General features: G+C 32.6%; 1 protein-coding gene across 1 annotated transcript in view; it reads right to left on the bottom strand.

Moving 5' to 3' along the window:
* The window catches only part of LOC128181879 (uncharacterized), a gene marked incomplete at its 3' end in the record, with an annotated part of 105,442 nt that overhangs the window by 62,546 nt on the left and 21,783 nt on the right, over window positions 1–21,113 (bottom strand). The window contains 5 exon segments of the mRNA XM_052850434.1: window positions 141–1,880; window positions 11,754–11,936; window positions 12,068–12,166; window positions 19,469–19,651; window positions 19,788–19,889. Coding sequence (XP_052706394.1) covers window positions 141–1,880; window positions 11,754–11,936; window positions 12,068–12,166; window positions 19,469–19,651; window positions 19,788–19,889 — 2,307 coding nt within the window.

Raw genomic sequence — 21,113 nt, 5'->3', positions numbered from 1 at the left:
TTGTTGACAAACTATATAGAGAGGACTGGCTCCCTCCATACATAAATTAATGTCTGCTCCATTCGTCATTAAAAGTTGTACAGTGCTATCATGTCCGCTTTGACAAGCTATATAGAGAGGACTGGCTCCGTTCTCCATACATAGATTAATGTGTGCTCCATTTTTCAGTAAAAGTTGTACAGTTTTATCTCTTTGTTCTGCAGCTGATTTTCTACAGTTATAGTCCCCGTATTCTTGAGTATCAAAACCTGCTGCTAACATAAGAGGCGTCCAACCAAAGCAATTTTTTTTATTGACATCCACACCTACCTTAATCAATTCACCAAGTAATTCCTCATTATGAAACGCAGATACAATATGAATAGGACAAAGTCCTCCCCATGTTTTTTTTAAATATTCTTCTGGATAGTTTTTTAAAACAGTAAACAGTAAATCTTTTGAACCATTGCAATATAGTGCAGAAATACAGCCGGTTACATCAATTTGCATTTGTTGTAGAGTAATTAAGCAATATCGCGATAGATTTGTGTGACAAAATGCAATCAGAGCAAAAAGTGGCGATACCTCATTTTCTAAACCAATAAAGGAAAGTTTAGTCAAACCTAAGTTGTTAGATGTCCTTTCAAGCTCTTGTTTGTTAATTGCTAGTTTCTTTGTTTCTAGCAACTTATGTAGATTTTCAGGACATTCAGTTATCTTTTCTTTCAGTACTTTTATTACTTTTTCATTCCTTAGACAAGGGTTAAGGACGACATCTAACAGGCGTTCTCCAAACAGTTCAGTATAAAGCCTTTCTCCAAGTTCTTCAGTGTATCGGTCCGTTAGAAAAATAGTGAACGAGTCGTTGCATTTGTCACTATTTCCCAATTTTACTCTTCTTCTGAGGAAGCCGATATCAGCGTATTTTATTGTTTCAGCGGGATAATCTGTTCCAAACACATAGGTAGTAACTTCCATCACAAAATCATGATAAAAATGATACGTGTCACCAATTCTTTTGACAAAAAAATCGTTGATGCAGTAGAGATTGTCTCTAATAGTTGAAGGTGGTGTCCTCTTTGGTAAGCCAGAGAGTTTCAACGCGAGTTTAAATTTGTTTTCCGTGTCCTTATTCTTAAATATCTCACTTATGCAAAGGTCATCGTTAAAAAGAACAAGGAGAGCTAAAGTACAATATTTACCCTTGTCGTTTCTTTTTAACTCTATGATCTCCTCTTTTAGTACTGTTACGGGTTCTTTAAAAAAGTATATGCCCATATCTTTGAATTCCTCTTTGCTAGAAAACAATTTACACAATAGCGGGAAATACATTTCAACTTCAACGATCTTATCAAAATCTCTTTTAGATATATTCATACTGAATGTGTGCTTTTTCAAAATCTTCCGTTTTTCATCAACTGATAATTTATATTTGTTATCATCGATGTTTACGGTGTGTGTATGATTCAGGAGATAACGTGTCACTCTAGTATCAGAAATTATGTGATTTCTACACGACATAATAAGTTTAGCTGTTTTTAAGTATAACTTTAATTCTTCCTCATATGTCTGCCATGAATTATTCAATTGCTCATCAAACGATTCTTTTCCTAATGGATCATTAAAAACACAAATGGTTTTATTTTTTTGAAATCGACTTGCAGAATATTCGTTTATGATGTCCTCTACCTTTTTCACTCGTTTTACGGTCCAGCCCTGCTCCCTGTACTTGAGTGCAATGTGTTGAATAATGGCCGACTTTCCGGATCCTGAGTGACCAGCTACAATAACAAGGCTCTTGCTTTTTACATTTTTTTCTACTTCTTCACACGCTTTTGTTGAGATAAAACAGAGGTCGTCCTGTTTCCATTGGTCGAATAAGTCTCTTTCAAGCTTTGATTCTACAATGAAAAATTTAAAACAGTCTGAAACATTATAAAACTAGATCTCATTAGACAGCAATACCCGCATCAAGCGTTGACATCTTAATAAACCTGTCTTGTTACATATTTAGTCAAAAAGAAGGCCACATGCAATTGAAATGTTTAATTAACTGACCTAAAAATGTTTTGTTTTGTTCTTGTATGCATTACATGCATATAAAACAACATGTTGAGCCTCATATTTAATGTTTTTTTTATCTGCTGGCAACAATTTTGGTCTGTTTGAAACAAGCCAGTTCAAGCAATGTTTACATTTTCATCCTTAGCTGTACAAGATGGCGCACATCCCCCTTAAGGATGTTTGCTCCTCTCTTTTGGGGTAACTATTTCATGTCATCTCTTGTCTAAAAATTCTGTCTGCATCAGATATTGCGCATTACAGTTAAGGCGGCCAATAAAAATATCGGCAATTTTTTGTGATGAAAACACGTACATGTATACTTTAGTACAACTGGCATGTCCTTTATAAAATCAATAACAGTCACTCAAATGCAATATATTTCTAACATATGTATATAACAATACAATATTTTATGTTCACAGTGGTCAGGTGATATGACAGTCGCATGGTACAAGCAGATAGATGTATTTGTAGTTTTGAGGTCATTTAAAAATCCAATATTGCTAGGGAATAATCATGTTAAGGGAGTATGGGACTCACACCAAAGTAATTAAAAAATTATAAAACTTGGTTCAACGAATAGCACTGCATTTCCTCTAACAGAATATAAAAAAAATTAATAGGTCAATATGTTTGTTTCCATGGTAACGGTACCCAAACATACCCTTGTTAGAAATGCTCCAGCTCATTAAAATACACCGCTTGCAACAGAAATGAAGCAATCTACAGAGTTTGCAATTATTTGATTTCATTTTTCTTATATGCTATTCATAACAGATTAACAAAAGCATGAGTTTTTACAAAAATATTTTGTCAACGCCTCCTCAGTATTTTACAAACTGCAACCGAATTTCCTCTGCATAGTTCTAATATGTTGCTTTTAGTGTTGACCTTCAATGTAAAATGGTCAAAAAATAGTATTTAATATGATTGAAATTATTATTTTTGAACTGAAATAAAATGTTCAAACGTTATGCTTTCACTAGAAAAGGAGAAACGCATATGTCAATGACTTAAATAAAAAGATATTGCAGTCTGAATTTCCTCTGGGCTGTTTTTTTCAATTTCGCGCTATTTTCACTTAAACACTATTCTAATGTACATAGATAAAATAATCAATACCAATTTTTTGTTCAATAAACACTCAGTCAATTGATAATATCTTTATTACAATGCTAGTACTAATATAAAATTCACCAAAAAAGTAAGAAATATTCATTTTAATCCCAAATTTCCTGTGTTTTACTTGAAATTCCTCTGTTAGAGTACACATTTTTAAACTATTTGCACCTTATAACAAGATACCAGGTAGGAACAAAATAATTCTAATGGGTATAAACAAATAAATATTTAATTTATGATTTGCTACATGTAACTCATAATTATTTTTTCAACTCTGAAACATATAAAAGGATCAAATTCAGCATTACATCATGTACAATATGCAAAGTACAAAGGGCAAATTTAACTTTAAGCCATTCGGTAGAACAACATCCATTACTGTTACAACCATATATTATGGTATGAATTTTTTTTTATACTAATCAAGTTTATACTGGATATTTAACTCCTCACATGTACATGTAATTATTTAACAGACTTATACAAATAATGCACCCAAATCAAAAGCCCTCTCAACATTATTACATGTGTTACCAATCTAGCATACATAATGAAGCTGACAATTATCGCTCCAAAATGAACAACCCTCTCAACATTTTTATTACATATCTAACATAAATATTAAAGCGGACAAGAGCACAAGTCCTTGGCTTATCCTTGCCACACCCGTTTTGTCCTTGGGCAAGGATGTAGTACAAACATCTTTTGAGATACTGTATGACATTGAAAGTTAAAGTTTTGTGTTATTTCTCACAAAGTATAGATGGTTCCTTAAGATTTCTTTAACATGATTAGCATCCAATGTTTTAATAATATTTGTGTCAATGTTTGTCCAAAGTTTGGAAATCATTGTGCTATCTTCATCACCAACTATTGTCTTTATACGAACAGACCCATCATTCACATCCTTGACCATCTCTTCTATCATGTCACTCTCCATGGCCTTTGTAGTTCCGTTCCAGTTGATACTGCAATCGTAGAGGAGGTGTTGATTTGGAATTAAGAGACAAAGTACAATTGCGGCAGGATTTCAATCTTGTTGAAAAGTTTTCTATTTTTCCAGAAAATGTCCTGATCATAGATGAATGACCTGAAAGATCATTAGATGGGAAATAGCATCAACTAAAATACTCATACATAGAGAAATATCTAAACAAAAACTATTGTGACATTCAAACACAAGGCTTTCTTAGGATGCACAATTTATGGTTCATTAAGATTAGGGCTGGGACAATTCAGGGTTTATTCAATTGATTCGATTTATACTCAAAATGCTACAATTCTTTCTTTTTTTTTCTCGATTTGATTAAATAGAGATCAGCCTTAATATTTCTCATTATAAATGAAATACTAATCTTTATCTTGAACATTCCTTTACTTAAGGATAACAAACAAAAAAAATCATTAAAAAAATACATAATTTAGAATTTACTTATAAAATAAACAAACTTTTCCAATAAATGACAGATTTTCAATTGGCACACTCATGCTTAGAGTATTAAACATATTAATTAAAAAAAATGGCACAGTGATAATCGCTGGGACTATAGATTTCAGTCAACAATAAATGGAATATTACAGTTAACTTTTACCCTGCTGTCAAATCAATGGATTTTGTGAGGTAAAATTTAAGGGGATTGTTATCATTCATTAATGGTTCATTGGGATGCAATTTCATGCATTATTTTGCACAGTTAATGAAGATTTTTTTTTTTGGGGGGGGGGTGAGGTTTTTTTGTGTGGGGGTTTTAATTTGTTCATATGAAAGAGTATACCCTTGAAATCCACTAAAATTAAACCAATCACAGAGATACCAATCGAAAGTAGTTTATGTATATAATTTATCAAATACCTGACAAACAGTTATGACTTCCCACTCTCTCTCTCTCTTCTGCCAACCAGCATATTTTTATATATAGCTCTTCTTCCTTAGGAGATCAATACAGTCTGAAAATGGCTACGACCATCGAGCTCTCTTAAATGCATATCTGCTTACATCCCTAATTCCACCAAACTCCTCCACTGTCTCTAACCACAACCAGACATTTTGACAACATGGTCAACATCTGTAATATTAAGTTAAATAATCAGGAATGTTTGCACCATGAGAGAATATTAACTGGAACACCAATTGGTTGCCAAGTTGATCAGTAAAAAACATATATGCTTATGTACTTGATATTTTAAAGGCATAAACAGAGGTTAACTCAGATTTAACAAACATATTAATATTTACTGGAAGAGGGATAGTTATTATTAGACACTGACTTCTAAAATCTTCACTTTTAAATTGCTGGTAGTTGCATGCAAATCTTTCCACATGAAGAAGGGCATGGGGCTGTGAAAAGTAAATTTTGAGGGAGCATTATTGTGAATGACTGAAAGTCACACAAAAGCTCCAGACACTGTTTTAACTGAAAAAAAACACCATCTGAGGTTGAGTTTTAAATTTAAAAAATTGTACTTGACACCTATTTCACACCTATTTGAAATTTATTTTGCTGTCAATATGTGTATACCATAACAAATATCATTACCTAAAATGTTCAATCTGTCTTCCTATTTTAAAATACAGTACTGATCAGACCCAACCTAACAGAAAGTAAACCCCAACTAAACCCTGGGTTAACTTTCTAGGTTTACTTCGGGTTTACTAGAGTGGACCCAGAGTGGACACAGAGAGTAAACCAAGTTAGAAGTATACCCACTTAAACAGACGCTAACTGTGTATTCGGAATATACAAGGGACATGAATTACAGGCAGTAGGATGGTAAGATAAAAGACGGGTCTGCTTCACACTTCAGTGCGTACTGTTGAGCTCAAAAGCAATATCCATGTAAACCCAAAGTAATGTAAAACCCTGAGTAACCCAAAGTAAACCCCGAGTGGACCCAAATTTTCAAAAAGTAAACCCAAAGTAAACCAAAAGAAAACCCAAAAAGTTAACCAGGGGTTTAGTTGGGGTTTACTCTGGTGTTAGGTTGGGTCTGATCGGTACTGTACATCTCCTGACGTCATGGGTTTCCGATAGTTTAACACCTAATGCCACACATTATGGCTGTCAGTTAACAATTTTTATCTAAACTGAATCATTTTTAATCTCACTCTGACATAGCATCTGAAATTACTGATTCAAAATTAGTTGTTATCATATGCAGTTTCTACTTGTAGCTAAAATATAAACTTGATGCCACATAATTCGACTAATGGCTATGCATAGAGACGACAGGAGATTTCCTATGTGTGGTTTAACATCATTTTGGAATGAACTCATGCGTAGAAAATCGACTACTCGAAACATTTGATTTTCTGAAACATGTGACGACATGATACAAATTCTGATATATTTTAGAATTAACTATTAATAATGAAAGACATTAAGAATTCTACTGGGTTCTGATATGTGTATTGAACCATACTGTCAAAAACTTGTATACATGATTATAATTATTTGTTTTTATTATGAAATTACACCTCAAGTGCTTGGGGCTTTACTCACGATTATGTACGATGCCTACTTATATAGGTATTGGTATCTTACACATTCATGAGCAGAGACCAATGCCTGCAAGCACCAGGCATTACACCGGCATAAGAAAAATTTGATGATGCCCATACCAATTTTACTTTTACTCTAATCTCAGCAAGATTCGCCAAATCTGAAAAACTGAAGAAACGTGTGTCAAAAATTTTCAGTCTCGACGAACTTAAAGCCTGTCTCACACAGAACACGGTTGGGCACACGGTTCCAATACGGTATACTCGGTTATACACGGGTTGACTGGTACGAGTATTGAGCTCCAACCGTGCCTGGGGATGAGTTGGTACGATTTAGACTCGAATGTAGCACGAGTATGTACGAACAAAGCACGGATATACTCGGTCAAGCAAGGTTTGTCACGGTTTGAACACGATTTGCAAACGATTTTCATACGATTGTTGTACGGTTCCAAGTACGGTCAAGTACGGTCTGTTACGGCCTAATACAATTGCACATGACTTTTACTCGATTAACTGGACATTTACAGGGTTTACATACGGTCCCATCGACATTTGTTCGAGTTATGCTCGAATTATCACACATTTGTGAATGTTTAGATATAAATTGACTCGTTTTGATGGCTTGGCTTCATAAATTTTCGAATTTTCAACAGAGAAATTATAAAAATGGCAGATGACAGAATAAGGGAATTAGAAATCATGATAAGACTGATAGACATTGAGATTATTTTGGCCAGAAGGCGCGAGGGGAGACAAGAACAAGCCAACAGAAGGAGAAGAAGAAGGAGGCAAGTTTGGACAAGAGAATGACTCAACAGAAGGGTCTTGGTGGCCCTTTTTGTATTCTCTCTGGGAGAATCTTCAATGGTGGGGATTCTTTTGGGGATCTTCTTCTTTGGAGGCATTATGTAGCAAGTACTCTGTTGTTTCAAGGTGTCAGCAGGTAGTTGTGTTTTCTGTTGTGTTCGAGTGCTGTATGATCATACACGAGCTTTGTACAGACGTAGAGACCGTGTCTGGTCGTACTTGTTCATGTATAATTCGTACTTGAACCGTATTGGTCGTATGGCGATCGTATGAAACCGTATTGGTAGTATAAAACCGTGTGTACACTCGTGTGAATCGTACGGTTGTATATACGGTCTCGTACGGTCTCACACGGTCTTGTACGATCGCTAATATGATCATAAACGGACATGGCACACGTGCCAGTTTTTTAAAAGTTTAAAAAATCATACACGGCTTTCACGGATACACTCGAATGGCCCGAGTGTAAGTCGGATAAGGCCACGGTTGGTTCGGTTGTATGTACGGTTTACACGGGTGGCCAACCGTATAAGCCGTGTGTTCTGTGTGAGACAGGCTTAACCTTGCTGAGATTACCAAATACTTTTACTCTATCAATGAATGTAGGTCAAACCTGGACAGATTGCTTTTGCTGGCGTCGAGTCATCTTCCTCCATCTGTGATGAGAATAATTCAGCTGCAATATCAAAATATGTGATTGGTCTGCCCAAGAGAGCGTGCACGTTCGCATTATGTGACTAGACCATCCTTTTTCTGAGCTTTAGCAAGCTTTATGTCTTTTCAGCGATCAAAATCATATCCACGTTTCCTCCGCATTGCCGAAAACCGAACCGATATTTATGTCGTAAAATAAGATTTTTGGGTTAAATTAATTTTATTATCATTTATGTTCACGTTTTATTTTAAAAAGAAACTATGAAATCCTTTCCACAATAAATTTTTTTGTTAATTAATTTATAAATACCTTAGAATTGAACCAACAGATTTAACGACTGCGAATTGGTTTACGTCATTCGGAGTTGCGCGGTAGATTCTAAATCGTGAGTCCCATACTTCCTTAAAATAATCAACTGATTTATAAAATAACTTGATGTTATAAAGTAGATTTTGAAAAGCGTTGCAAACTCTTTTAAGATAAGATTATTTGTTAGTTGAAACCGTAATCTATAATGCATATGTTGAATAATTTTGAGGGTCACATGGTTAATTTCATTAAACAAAACTAATTAATTTGTAAGATTTTACGAAGATTTTAGACGTTTTTAAGTTACATATCCTATTTAAAATTCACATGTAAAAGTTGATCAGGATCAGGTAAGTGAATGCCCTTGCAATTAAGTGATTTATTTAGGTTCTCAGCTTTAAGATAACTGATATTTTATACAAAACGAGGTTGCCTTCTCATACAATGCATACTTATAACAAAATGAAAATAAGACTATATGTGTAGCGTTTTACTAATAATAACGTTAAAAATATATTCATTTATAGTTTTCCGTAAATCTATGACATTTATTTCTCTTCGCTAAAAAAAAAACTGCATGATTGCCTTCAATGATTTAACTTAATGCGTCATTCTAAAGCATATGACGACATATTTTGTAGTACAGTGAGAACGACATCTTGCTTATTTTCAGCGTGTACGATATAACGGACATCAAAATTGTAAGTAATAACACTTGTTGTTTTCAATTAAAGGAAAAGTTAAAATTAATTTTGCTAATAAATAAATTAATAAGTACATTCGAGGTTTGTAATTTACTGTGATGTTATAATGCACATTTCCCGTACTTATTGTCTAAACGGAATTTATTGAAAGCCTTTACTGTGCTGCGTAATTCTATTTGTAGATTTAAAAAAATTTCAATGCCAAATAAAGCATATTGAATAAAATTTTAAAATTGAATTATATATTTACATAGTTTAGTAAGAGACTATTTTTGGCAAGTCAAGAAGAAAATGGGCATTTTTCATAACTCGATAGTTTAAGAGTATTGCTACTTAAGCCTCCTAATTTTCAGCGCAGACTAAACTTACATATAGCTGGTGTGTTACGATGTATTCATGTTGTTCTGAAAAACATATTTGAATAAATGTTTGATATATATATCATTACATTTTGGCATATTTAACTTATATTTCATAGAAGTCAAGAAAAAAAAAATAAGTCCAATTTTTGCCTAATATCAGCTTATTTCATGTCATTTCTAAAACTTTTGGGATGTGATTCCTACATTTTTTTACTTTTACATGAGACATTTAATGCATATGTATTCGTAAGCAATTGCAAAATTTTGAAAAGATTGTATATCGATTTTTTTTTATTTATTTTTTTTTTTTTTGCTTTATAATGTGATTACGCCAAAATATTGTAACAACCTTTACATTTGCCGTTGGATTCATTATGTACTGGAATTTAAAACCATCAGTAAAGCTAGGATTTTGAAACTTTGATTTGGATGATACTTTTATAATCACTACATGTGTTCAACTTTATATTTGAAATCACAACTAAACAATAGTTTAAAGTATAAGTATTTGTTTGATTTCTTCACATAATCAATTTCCATGCCAAATTTTAGAAATACTTTTAGAATTATAATCTTTTCTGATTGGGGCCCCATATTTCAAAATGATGGCATGTGACATATGTCACAAATGCCACCTACTTTTGAATCTGCGAAGAAATTGAATCAAAACTGCAAATAATTGGAATTGGAATTTTTCTACCTCCAAGAGGCACAACTCTTTCGAAAAATGCTCGATCGTACCCAATATCGAACCTGACTTAGTTATAATCATGAATAATTTTTACCAATTTTTACCAATTTTCATTTCAATATAATCATCCTCTGAATAGAAAATGAAGGAAAACTGTTGGTTGATCGACTGACCAACATACCGACCGACCGACAGACAGAAAGCAGCAAAGCAATATGTACTCCCTTCTTCGAAGGGGACATAATAAATGAACATCCGAAGTCCCCATCTTTATTTTCAATATGTTTTCGGATGATTGATATTACTAGTATTTCAATTGCCAACCTCCTTAAATCTGAAATTTGTGCTTTACATAGCTAGTAAACTACATTTGTAATTAAAACGGTGCGATGGGTTTAAAAAATAAAATCCTGTAAAACCATCTGTGTTACAAGTGATTGACCTTTACTCAAAATTTTATGCGCAACACCAGTTCAAATCTGAAATTAGTTTATACAGGCATTATAGTACATGTTTACATTTTTTTTTGAATTTGGTATAACGTGGTCTTCCTATTGAAATTTAGACAAATATTTTAATTAATGACGTATTTAAAACATTCATTTATACAGCCACAACTATTAAAAATACAGTCTATAAATGTTTTGTGTGCATATCGTAATGGTACCACAAAAGACTTTTTTTTTGTCTTTGGATGGATATCATCAAGTAATTCGTTTTTCAATAAAATAAATAAGAAAGGAAAATTAAATCACAGGTCTCTGATCTGCAGGATATTTTTTTTTAATGTTCCTGTATAATTCTGGGGATAGGCACATCCAATACTAGTATAAAGAAGATCTTTATTTCTTTTCTGGGATTTATTATTTTTCTACTGGATATTTATTTCTGTAGAAAAGCAGCTTACCTGTCCATTATTAGGTATTTATGGATTTGTACGAAACTTCAACTTAAGCGGTAGCAAAAATGCAACCTTAACTCTGGCATAAGTATCCGGTATAGTGCTTTGGTGAAACAGGACGTTGCAGTCAGAGTAGAAGTATTTGTCAATAATTTTTGTTTTTTGCTTTCTTTAACACATCAACATTAAGATGTCATCTACCTTCTTGGCATTCAAGGAAGATACTACAATAATATACCCCTTATTATGGTATTTTTACCTTTTGTGACAAATTCTTTTTGAACAATCAAAAAAGTAATGCATTTATTAGATTTATTGATTAACATAAACAAAATAATAATCAAGGAGAGGCGATCTTATGACATGTTAGTACCGTGGAAGATTTTGACCGTCAAACTCTTTTTTTTTCGTATTTTGTTTTGATTTTTGTTTATTGGCATCTTTTTGAGAATTGAGAGGTACATGTTAACTAGTATTTCCTTTATAAATAGAATATAAGGAGATCAAAGTATCATCTAACACCCTTTACATGCTACTGAAGTTATGTAAGAACGATATTTTAGTTAAAGAAATCATATATTAGTGTATTATGTTACAATTGTGAATACAGGTACATCTTACAGTTTATAACTTTAGATTTGTGATTTGCATCTATACCTTGAACTTTGGTAGCCTTGTCTTCTTTCAGAGATGATGTAGGTAATTGTACTTCGTGACTTTTTGAATTCCTTCTGATTTGTGATTTGGGATTAATCTCCTCCATCTCAAGACTATCTGTACTCTTCTTATCAGGTTTTCCATCACCAAGTAACGGTTCAAATTCTTCCTCTCTATGTATTTCTATAACAAATAGGATATACTGGTATAGAAAAGAAAAGTAAATGAATCTAGTTTCATGAAACGTTGTAAAAGTAATATGAAGTAAATTTTATAATACAAAGATAAATTAATCCGAGATAGCGTATACGTACCTTCTTTGCTCTGAGTAATATCTATAGCTTCATTGTTTGATTTTTTAAGTTGCTCTCCTGGTCTTTCTACATCACCATTAGTTCTGCATAGTTGATATTCTTGTGACAAAGAAAACAAAACAATTAAAATGTTTGTGTTTTGCTCATAATAAGCAATACATTGGCAAACAATGAGAATTTACTCTTTCAAACAGAAACATTTATGCAATAGTTTATATCAATTTTACGGTCAAATTGTAATCTTTTCAGAAGTTGGGCCAAAAAAAAATTAACAATTTTACTCAGTCCAAAGATATTGTAAAATCATACTTTGCTTTATCATCCAATGTTTATAATTTATAAGATTTCCCCTCTAAAACGCACCTTTGTGTTTGATATGTTTAATACACAGGTTAAAAAATAAAATGCCTTAGGAGAAATTGCATTGCAACAAGAAAGTAACTGGATGATAATGTTGAATATTTGTGCAAGGTGGCCCGTGTACTTCTCAATGCAGAAAAGATGTAAATATTTATCAGTATCAATCTTTAAGCATGTTTTTGTTCGTGTTGATCACTTTGAGTAACAATAAACCATGTGTCAACAAAAAAGATCTCGGAGTTTCCACTGGTATCAATCAAAAAATTACTTATAGAAGTAAGTGTAGTTTATAGCTCGTCAGAAGTGACGGAAACATTCACCTAAAATAGTTTATAACAAATAGATACTAGTTATCTACTGTTAATATTACTGTATAACATTATTATTTGAACTTAAATTTATAAATGGTATTCAGCTATAATGTTTGATACATTGAAGAATAGAGCATGTGCAATTTCTTCTCAGGAATTTAAAAGAAGTCTTAAAAGGGCAACGACCATCCAGTCCTTTTAAGATAGTGATTGAATTAAGAAACAAATACTGTAAAGTTACACAATTCTTGTAGTTTTTAGTGAGATTTGGATAGCCAGATTTAATATTTTTGTAAATTAATACAGTTAATGTAATAAATGCCCTTTACTCTCACACGAAGCCACCGGAAAGAAAAAAAGGAAAATGCTCTTTAATGGTGTGTGCTTTGGGCAATTTTAATCATAATCAAATAAATTTACAATTTGTTAAATATAGTTAAATATAGTAATAATGACAATAACATACTGTCAAAACCATATAAAAAATCAATAAAGCGAAATACAAATAATTCAAAGCAGAGTAACACGGACTTCCAAAACAATAGAGGTGGGATCAAGTATCTAGGGGGAGTAAACATCCCCTGCCGAACGATCGCACCTTCCGTGTGCTCATTGTCAAGATCATGAGAAACGAAAACAAGAGGCCCATGGGGCCACAGCGCTCACCTGAGCAACAATGGGCGTTCAAAAGATTGTTCCATATGGCCCTCTGTAGAATAACAAAAAAAATAAATATTGTAAAGTATTAGAATTTTACACTTTTTTTGCATACACGTAATCTTTGACATTTTACCTTTATGAAATACTGTTTTTACACAGAATAAGAAAATCCTACGCAAGATAAAAAACTAAATATTTGGTAGGGGTAGACTGTTATAACTTCTTATTCCCTGTATTTTCGTTCTGCCCCCCCCCCCTCCCCCACTTAATAAAGCGATCAGAATATATGAGAGCATATAGGTACATTTTCTTCCTCAACTACTTACTAGTTATTGTAGTTTTTTTTATAAAATATAATAGTTATTGTATTTTATCAAAAAAATCCTACATGTATATATGTGAAGAAGAAAATTGCACCTCAATGCGCTCAATTTCTCAAATTAAAAACATTCAACAATTTAATTTGTCTTCTCCATTATAATTAAATGACCGTTGTTTACCTCGCGTGAACTAGTGACTTTTTATAACTTTACTCACATTTGATTGATGAATACACTGGAATGAAAAATGCTGTCACGTGGCATGTTAAAGTATAAAAATCAATGTTACCGTATTGACAGGCACATCATTATAATTTACCATGGCCCACCCATTATTTTCTTTTTTATTCAAATATAACAAATGGCTACAAACCAGGATAATTTTCCTGGTAATAATTTCTTAGGAATAGCGATAGTTCTTTTATCCCCGCAACAGAAATGTGTCAGAACTATGGAAACTGTTTTAACGATGTCGTTTTTATTTAATCACATTTCAAATTATTCATTGTATAAAGAGGGGTCCCCAGAGAGTAGTTATATACAGCATATTTTTTTGTGTTCAAATATTTAACATACTCTAATTCATATCGATTCTAATGATCAAGCAAAATTTAAGCTTCAATCGTAGAAGTATAAGCAAGATACAGAGCTCAAAATTTTGATAGGTTTGAGTCATGTTTTGTTCACATGAGTTTATTACATTCAGCTTACGATTTTTAACTTGGTATATCCTATTCGGCATTTAAAATGGAAAAAAATGAATGGCCTCAGATATGTGTACAAACATAGAATTGTGAGCAAATCTCTGTATCTTGCTTATAATTCGAAGCATAACACTCAAATATGGTAAGTAAATAGAAATTGTAAACAATCAATTAAACACAAGAAACATGCACTATAACAAATAAAGAACACAATTTATTTTTCAAAATGATTAATATACATGTATAAACCTACATATTTCTGTCAGCGATATTAAACTCTATTTAAACTGAATAAACTCGAGAAAATGCCGAGCATCTCAACAAAACATATTGCATTATTCTACCTTTACGCAAACGATGATACCGAATTACCGATAGCCTGAATGAATTGAATTATAGTTCTTTCTTAATACATCAGATGTTGCTTAATTTGCGCAGGTAAACAGTCAACTGTTTGATTTTCCGAAGTCGCTGTTTGATTTGATACGTAAAAATCAGGAAATACAAGCGGCAGTTGTTCCCAGGTTAACGCAAAGCATAAATGAAAACGAAACGAAAATCACAACATGCTAACACCACCGTCATATGTGAAAACTGTCAACACATTGAAATATTTAGCCTCAATTTACTTCACAAAATCGGCACCAATGTATTTTGCATGTTTCAAAGAATACCTTCGTACACGAACTGTTGCACAACAAACAAATTCATCAATGTCAGATCGACCCGTTTATCATATAGTGTCATGGCTGCTTTAAACAAAGAACCTCGTTTTAGAATTATGGAATACGAGTCTTGGTAAAATGGGTAAGCAAACCCGGGCCGGGGCAAAATAAAAGCCGGGGCAGATGGGCAATCGTCAATTCCAATTACGCATTATTGTGCAGCAATATTTACAGCGAATACAAATATACTGGTCAGTAAATATCTTAAAATTTTAATGAGATTGGCATATTAATGCCCGGTCATGCCTACCCATTTTACCAAGACTCATGGATGCTATAAATTGCTTAAAACACGCCTTTTCTTTCTTATTATTTTCGTAATAACTCAGATTTGAAACAGAATTAGCCCATAATTTTTGCAATTTATATTTTCCTTCCCATATTATTCATGCTAAATTACGTTGAATTTGCCTGAATTTGAAGATTTTTTAAAATGCACCCCCTTTTTTACAGTCTTGAGGTTTTCTCCGCTTTCAATGAAAATTTTTCTTTCATTTCTGCAATTTATATTCATCTTTCCATAAGATTGCTTTGAGCCATATTTGGTTGAATTTGGTTAAGTGGTTTTAGAGAAGAAGTTCAAAATGTGAAAAGTTTACAGATGGACAGACGGACGGATGGACGGACAAACGGACGACGGACAAAATGTGATCAGAATAGCTAACTTGAGCTTTCAGCTCAGGTGAGCTAAAAACACGTAGTCATTCCGGAGTATAAATAATGAAGTTTGGGGTATGAATTTTTTTTTCATTTGTTCTTTAAAAATCAAGTAACGTTAATGATCAAATGTAAAAAAAAAATGCAATTTTATAAGGCAAGGAAACTCATTTAAGTTCCAGAAAAACTGTCGTTTAATGGTATTTGCAACGAAAGAGTTATAGTGTATCACTGAAAAAATGTTTGATGCGAGAAATAGGTGTGTGTGAGGGGAGTGGGGGGGGGGGGGGGGGCAGGTCTTGCACTGATCAAAAGATCTTTCTTCAGGGAATATTTTGATTTATTATAAAATATAAAACAATGTCAAGAATCTACCTATGACATGTCAAACGTTGCAATATTCGATCTTTTCCATTTGAATTATATAAATATTCATTTGTATTGTATAATTTTATATTTGTATTGTAAAATTTTCCATTTGTATTCTATAATTTTTCATTTGTTTTGTATTAATTTCATTTGTATTCTAAAATGTTCTATTTGTATTGTATAATTTTCCATTTGTATTGTTTAAATTTCTTTTGTATTCTATAATTTTTTATTTGTATTGTATAATTTCCATTTGTATTGTATAATTTTCAATTTGTATTGTATAATTTTTCATTTGTATTGTATAATTTTCAATTTGTATTCTATAATTTTCAATTTGTATTGTATCCAAGGGATTGTTCATTTGTTTTGTTACGAAGGTTATCATTGGTTAAAAGATTTATACTGTATTGAAGGAAAACCAGCGAGATGTTCCGGATGCTGAACGCAAACTGGTCCCCTTAACATGACTTGTTTAAACACGTCATAGGCGTCGGAACCGGGGGGGGGGGCACACTTTTATTGCAAAGTTAGACCTAACCATTAGGCACATAGCATCATTGAAGGTTCATCCTTCCCCCCCCCCCCCACTTTTTCTCACAGCAAACATAATTGAACTGAAATTTACCTTGAAAAGATTGAAATATTGAGAAGTTGGAGTTATAGGTATACTCTCCCCCCCCCCCCCCCCCCCCCCCCCGATTATGAATTTCATGATTTTGGGAATTAGGTTTTGTCAAGATTTTTGAAGATTAGTCTACCCCCCCCCCCCTCCACTTTTAATTTGCTTGCAACGCCACTGCTTGACGTGGTGGTCTTAGGGGTTGGGGTTGTCGTGGTATATAACTTCAATTTCACTCCTCTTTTCCTTATTTTCATATCAATTTTTTATATACTCCCAAAAATGGGGGGTTGGGGGGTTGGCGTGGTATATAACTTCAATTTCACTCCTCTTTTCCTTATTTTCATATCAATTTTTTACATAATCCCAAAAAAGTGGGAGTGGCAACTCCATGATAATTCAATTTTTTATGTTAAAAAATTTGTTGCTGCGAGAAAAAGGCCCCCCCCCCCGACACCCCCCCCACCCCCTGATGCTACGTGCCTGTTAGCGGCAGTGATGTTAGTGTGAGGCTCGCCGTATTGGACAACTTGGGACTGTTCTGGTTTTTTCAGGTAAACAGGTCATTGTGATAAAAGATATACCAAGACATTATACACATGTAGCTGGTTAACCGAACCAGATTTTTCAAACCTGGTATAGACCAGTAGGGACGTACATACATGTACGTCTCTTGATAGACTTACTGTCAATGAAGGGACAGGGGCAGATCGAGACACCTTATACAGTCATTATATATGTATAATGCCTTGGTATATCTTTTATCACGATGGCCCCATCTGTTTACCTTAAAAACCCAGAAAAGTCCCAAGATGTCCAACACGACAAGCCTCACACTGGCGTCACTGCCGCTAAATGAGATCACCACGTGTTTAAAACATGTTAAGGGGACCAGTTTGCGTTCAGCATCCGGAACATTTCGCTGGTTTCCCCAAAATACAGTATAAAACTTTTAACTAATGAAAACCTTCGTAACAAAACAAATAAACAATTCCTCGGATACAATACAAATTGAAAATTATAGAATACAAATTGAAAATTATAGAATGCAAATTGAAAACTGTACAATACAAATGGAAACTTATAGAATACAAGTTGAAAATTGTACAATACAGATGGAAATTATACAATACAAATAACAAATTAAACAATACAAATGAAGCTTATACAATACAAATAGAAAATTATACAATACAAATGTAATTTATACAATACAAATTAAAAATTATACAATACAAATGGAAAATTATACAATACAAATGGAAAATTAAACAATGCAAATGAATATTTATATAATATAAATAAAAATGATCGAATATTGCAACGTTTGACATGCCATATCTACTGCATAGAGAATGGTTATTTTTACTGCAGGAACATGTTTATATTTTCTATATGTAAACCAAATATTGATAACCCTTTGATAAAATTTGCAACTAAAGTGTTCATTTTATTCTATGACGGTTTTCAGTCGAGTTTTGCTGAATGCACAATAAGTATGCAATAAAAAAATGGATAATTGAGTATTTAAAACATGTTTAATCAAAGAAATCTAATTAAAATTATGTTCTACAGGCATTATTGTACACGTTAACATTAAAAAAAGGTTTGGTTTAACGCATACTTCCAATTGCAATTTAGACATATATTTTAATAAATGACGTTCCTAAAACATTCATTCATACAGCCACAACTATTGAAAATACAGTCTATAAATGTCTTGTGTACATAGCATAAAGGTAGCACATATAACTTTTTTTTATTTTCGGTCCCTAGATAAAAATCATGAAGTAGTGGGGTTTTTTACGGAAAACGTCAAAGAAAGAAAAGAAAAGAAACTTAAGGTTAAATTACAGGTCTGTAATCTGCAAGATATTTTTTTCGAATGCTCTTGTATAATTCTGAGTATGAGCATATTCAATTTAAGGAGACCTCTTATTTCTTCTATGGGATTTATTATTTTTCTACAGGATATTTATTTCTATAAGTAAATAGCTTACCTGTCCATTATTAGGTATTTATGGATTTGAACGAAATGTTTACTTAAGCGGGCGCAAAAATGCAACCTTAACTTTGGCATAACTATCCAGTATAGTTTTATGGGAAAACAGGACGTTGCAGTCAGTGTAAAAGTATTTGTCAAAATTTTTGTTTTTTGCTTTCTTTAACACATCAACATTAAGATGTCATCTACCTTCTTGGCATTCAAGGGAGATACTACAATAGAAATACACCCTACCCCATATTCTGGTATTATGACCATTTGTGACAAATATTGTTTGAACCATCAAAAAAGTAATGCATTCATTAGATTTATTAATTAACATGAACAAAATAATCAAGGAATGGCGATCTTATGATATGTCAGTGCCGTGGAAGATTTTTACCGTCGGTTTCCTTTCCTCTTTTTCGTATTTTGTTTTCTGTTTGTTTGGGTTTTTTGGGGGTTTTTTTAATTGGAGAATTGTGAGGTGCATGATAACTAGTATTTCTTTTATAAATGGAATATAAGGAAATCAAAGAATCATCTAACAACTTTTACATGTTATGGAAGTTATGTAAGAACGACATTTCAATTAATCAACGAAATTATTTATAAGTTTATTTTTTTACAATTGTGAATACTGGTACATCTTAAAGTTTATAACTTCGATTTGTGTTTTGCATCCATACCTTGAACTTTGGTAGCCTTATCTTCTTTCAGAGATGTTGTAGGTAATTGTCCTTCGTGACTTTTTGAATTCCTTCTGATTTGTGATCTGTTATAAATCTCCTCCATCTCAAGACTATCTGTACTCTTCTTATCAGGTTTTCCGTCACCAAGTAACGGTTCAAAATCTTCCTCTCTATGTATTTCTATAACAAATAGGATATACTGGTATAGAAAAGAAAAGTACATGAATCTAGTTTTACGAAATGTTGTAAAGGTACTGTAATATGAAGTAAATTTCATAATGCAGAAATAAATTAATCCGAGATAGCGTATATGTACCGTCTTTTCTCAGAGTAATATCTATAGCTTCATTGTTTGATTTTGTACGTTTTTCTCCTCCTGGTCTTTCTACATCACCATTAGTTCTGCATAGTTGATATTCTTGTGACAATGAAAACAAAACAATTGAAATGTTTGTGTTTTGTTAATAATTATCAATATCTTGGCAAAAACTGAGAATTTACTCTTTCAAACAGAAACATTTATACATTAGTTTATATCAATTGTATGGTCAAACTGTAATCTTGTCAGAAGTTGCGCCAAAAAAAAAAATTTTACTCAGTCGAAAGATATTGTAAAATCATACTTTGCTTAATCATTGAATGTTTATAAATTATAAGATTTCCCATTTGAAACGCACCTTTGTGTTTGAAATGTTTAATACACAGGTTAATAAATTGACCTTCTCTTAGGAGAAATTGCATTGCAACAAGAAAGTACCTGGATGATAATGTTGAATATTTGCAAGGTGGCCCGAGTACTTCTCAATGCAGAACATATGTAAATATTTATCAGTATAAATCTTTAAGCAATTTTTTGTTTGTGTTGAGTAAGAATAATTAAATTTTAAACAATAAACAATAATTGTAACACTTTGAGTAACAATAAACCATGTGTCAACAAAAAAGAATTCAGAGTTTTCCACTGGTATCAATCAAAAAATTACTTATAGAGGTAAATGTAGTTTATAGCTCGTCAAAAGTGACGGAAACATTAACCTGAAATAGTTTATTACAAATAGATACTAGTTATCAACTGTTACCATTATAACATTACTATTTGAACTTAAATTTATAAATGGTATTAAGCTATAAAGTATGACACATTGAAGAAAATGGTATGTGCAATTTCTTCTCATAAATTTAAAAATCAAGTCCATCAAGTCCTTTAAAGATAGTGATTAAATTAAGAAACAAATACTGTAAGGTTATACAATTCTTGTAGTTTTTAGTGTGATTGGGATAGCCAGGCTCAATTATTTTTGTAAATTAACACATTCAATGTAATGAATGCCCTTTACTCTCACACGAAGCCACTGGTAAGAAAAAGAAAAAAGGAAAATGCTTTTTAATAGTGTGTGCTTGGGCAATTTTAATCGCATTGATGCAGCAATGCATTTATCAGCACCATGAATTAATAGCCCAATCCCTATAAATTTACAATTTGTTAAATATAGTAAAATTGACAATAACAAACTGTCAGCCATCTCAAAAAGCAATAAAGCGAAACACAAAAATTCAAAGCAGAGCAACACGGACTTCTAAAACAGTAGAGGTGGGAGTAAGTATCTAGGGGGAGTAAACTCCCCATGCTGAACAGTTGCAC

The sequence above is a fragment of the Crassostrea angulata genome, chromosome 4 (genome assembly GCF_025612915.1).
Source record: "Crassostrea angulata isolate pt1a10 chromosome 4, ASM2561291v2, whole genome shotgun sequence".
NCBI lineage: Eukaryota > Metazoa > Mollusca > Bivalvia > Ostreida > Ostreidae > Magallana > Magallana angulata.
The sequence above is the reverse complement of the archived record's forward strand: the minus strand, read 5'-3'. Positions and strand labels throughout refer to the sequence as shown.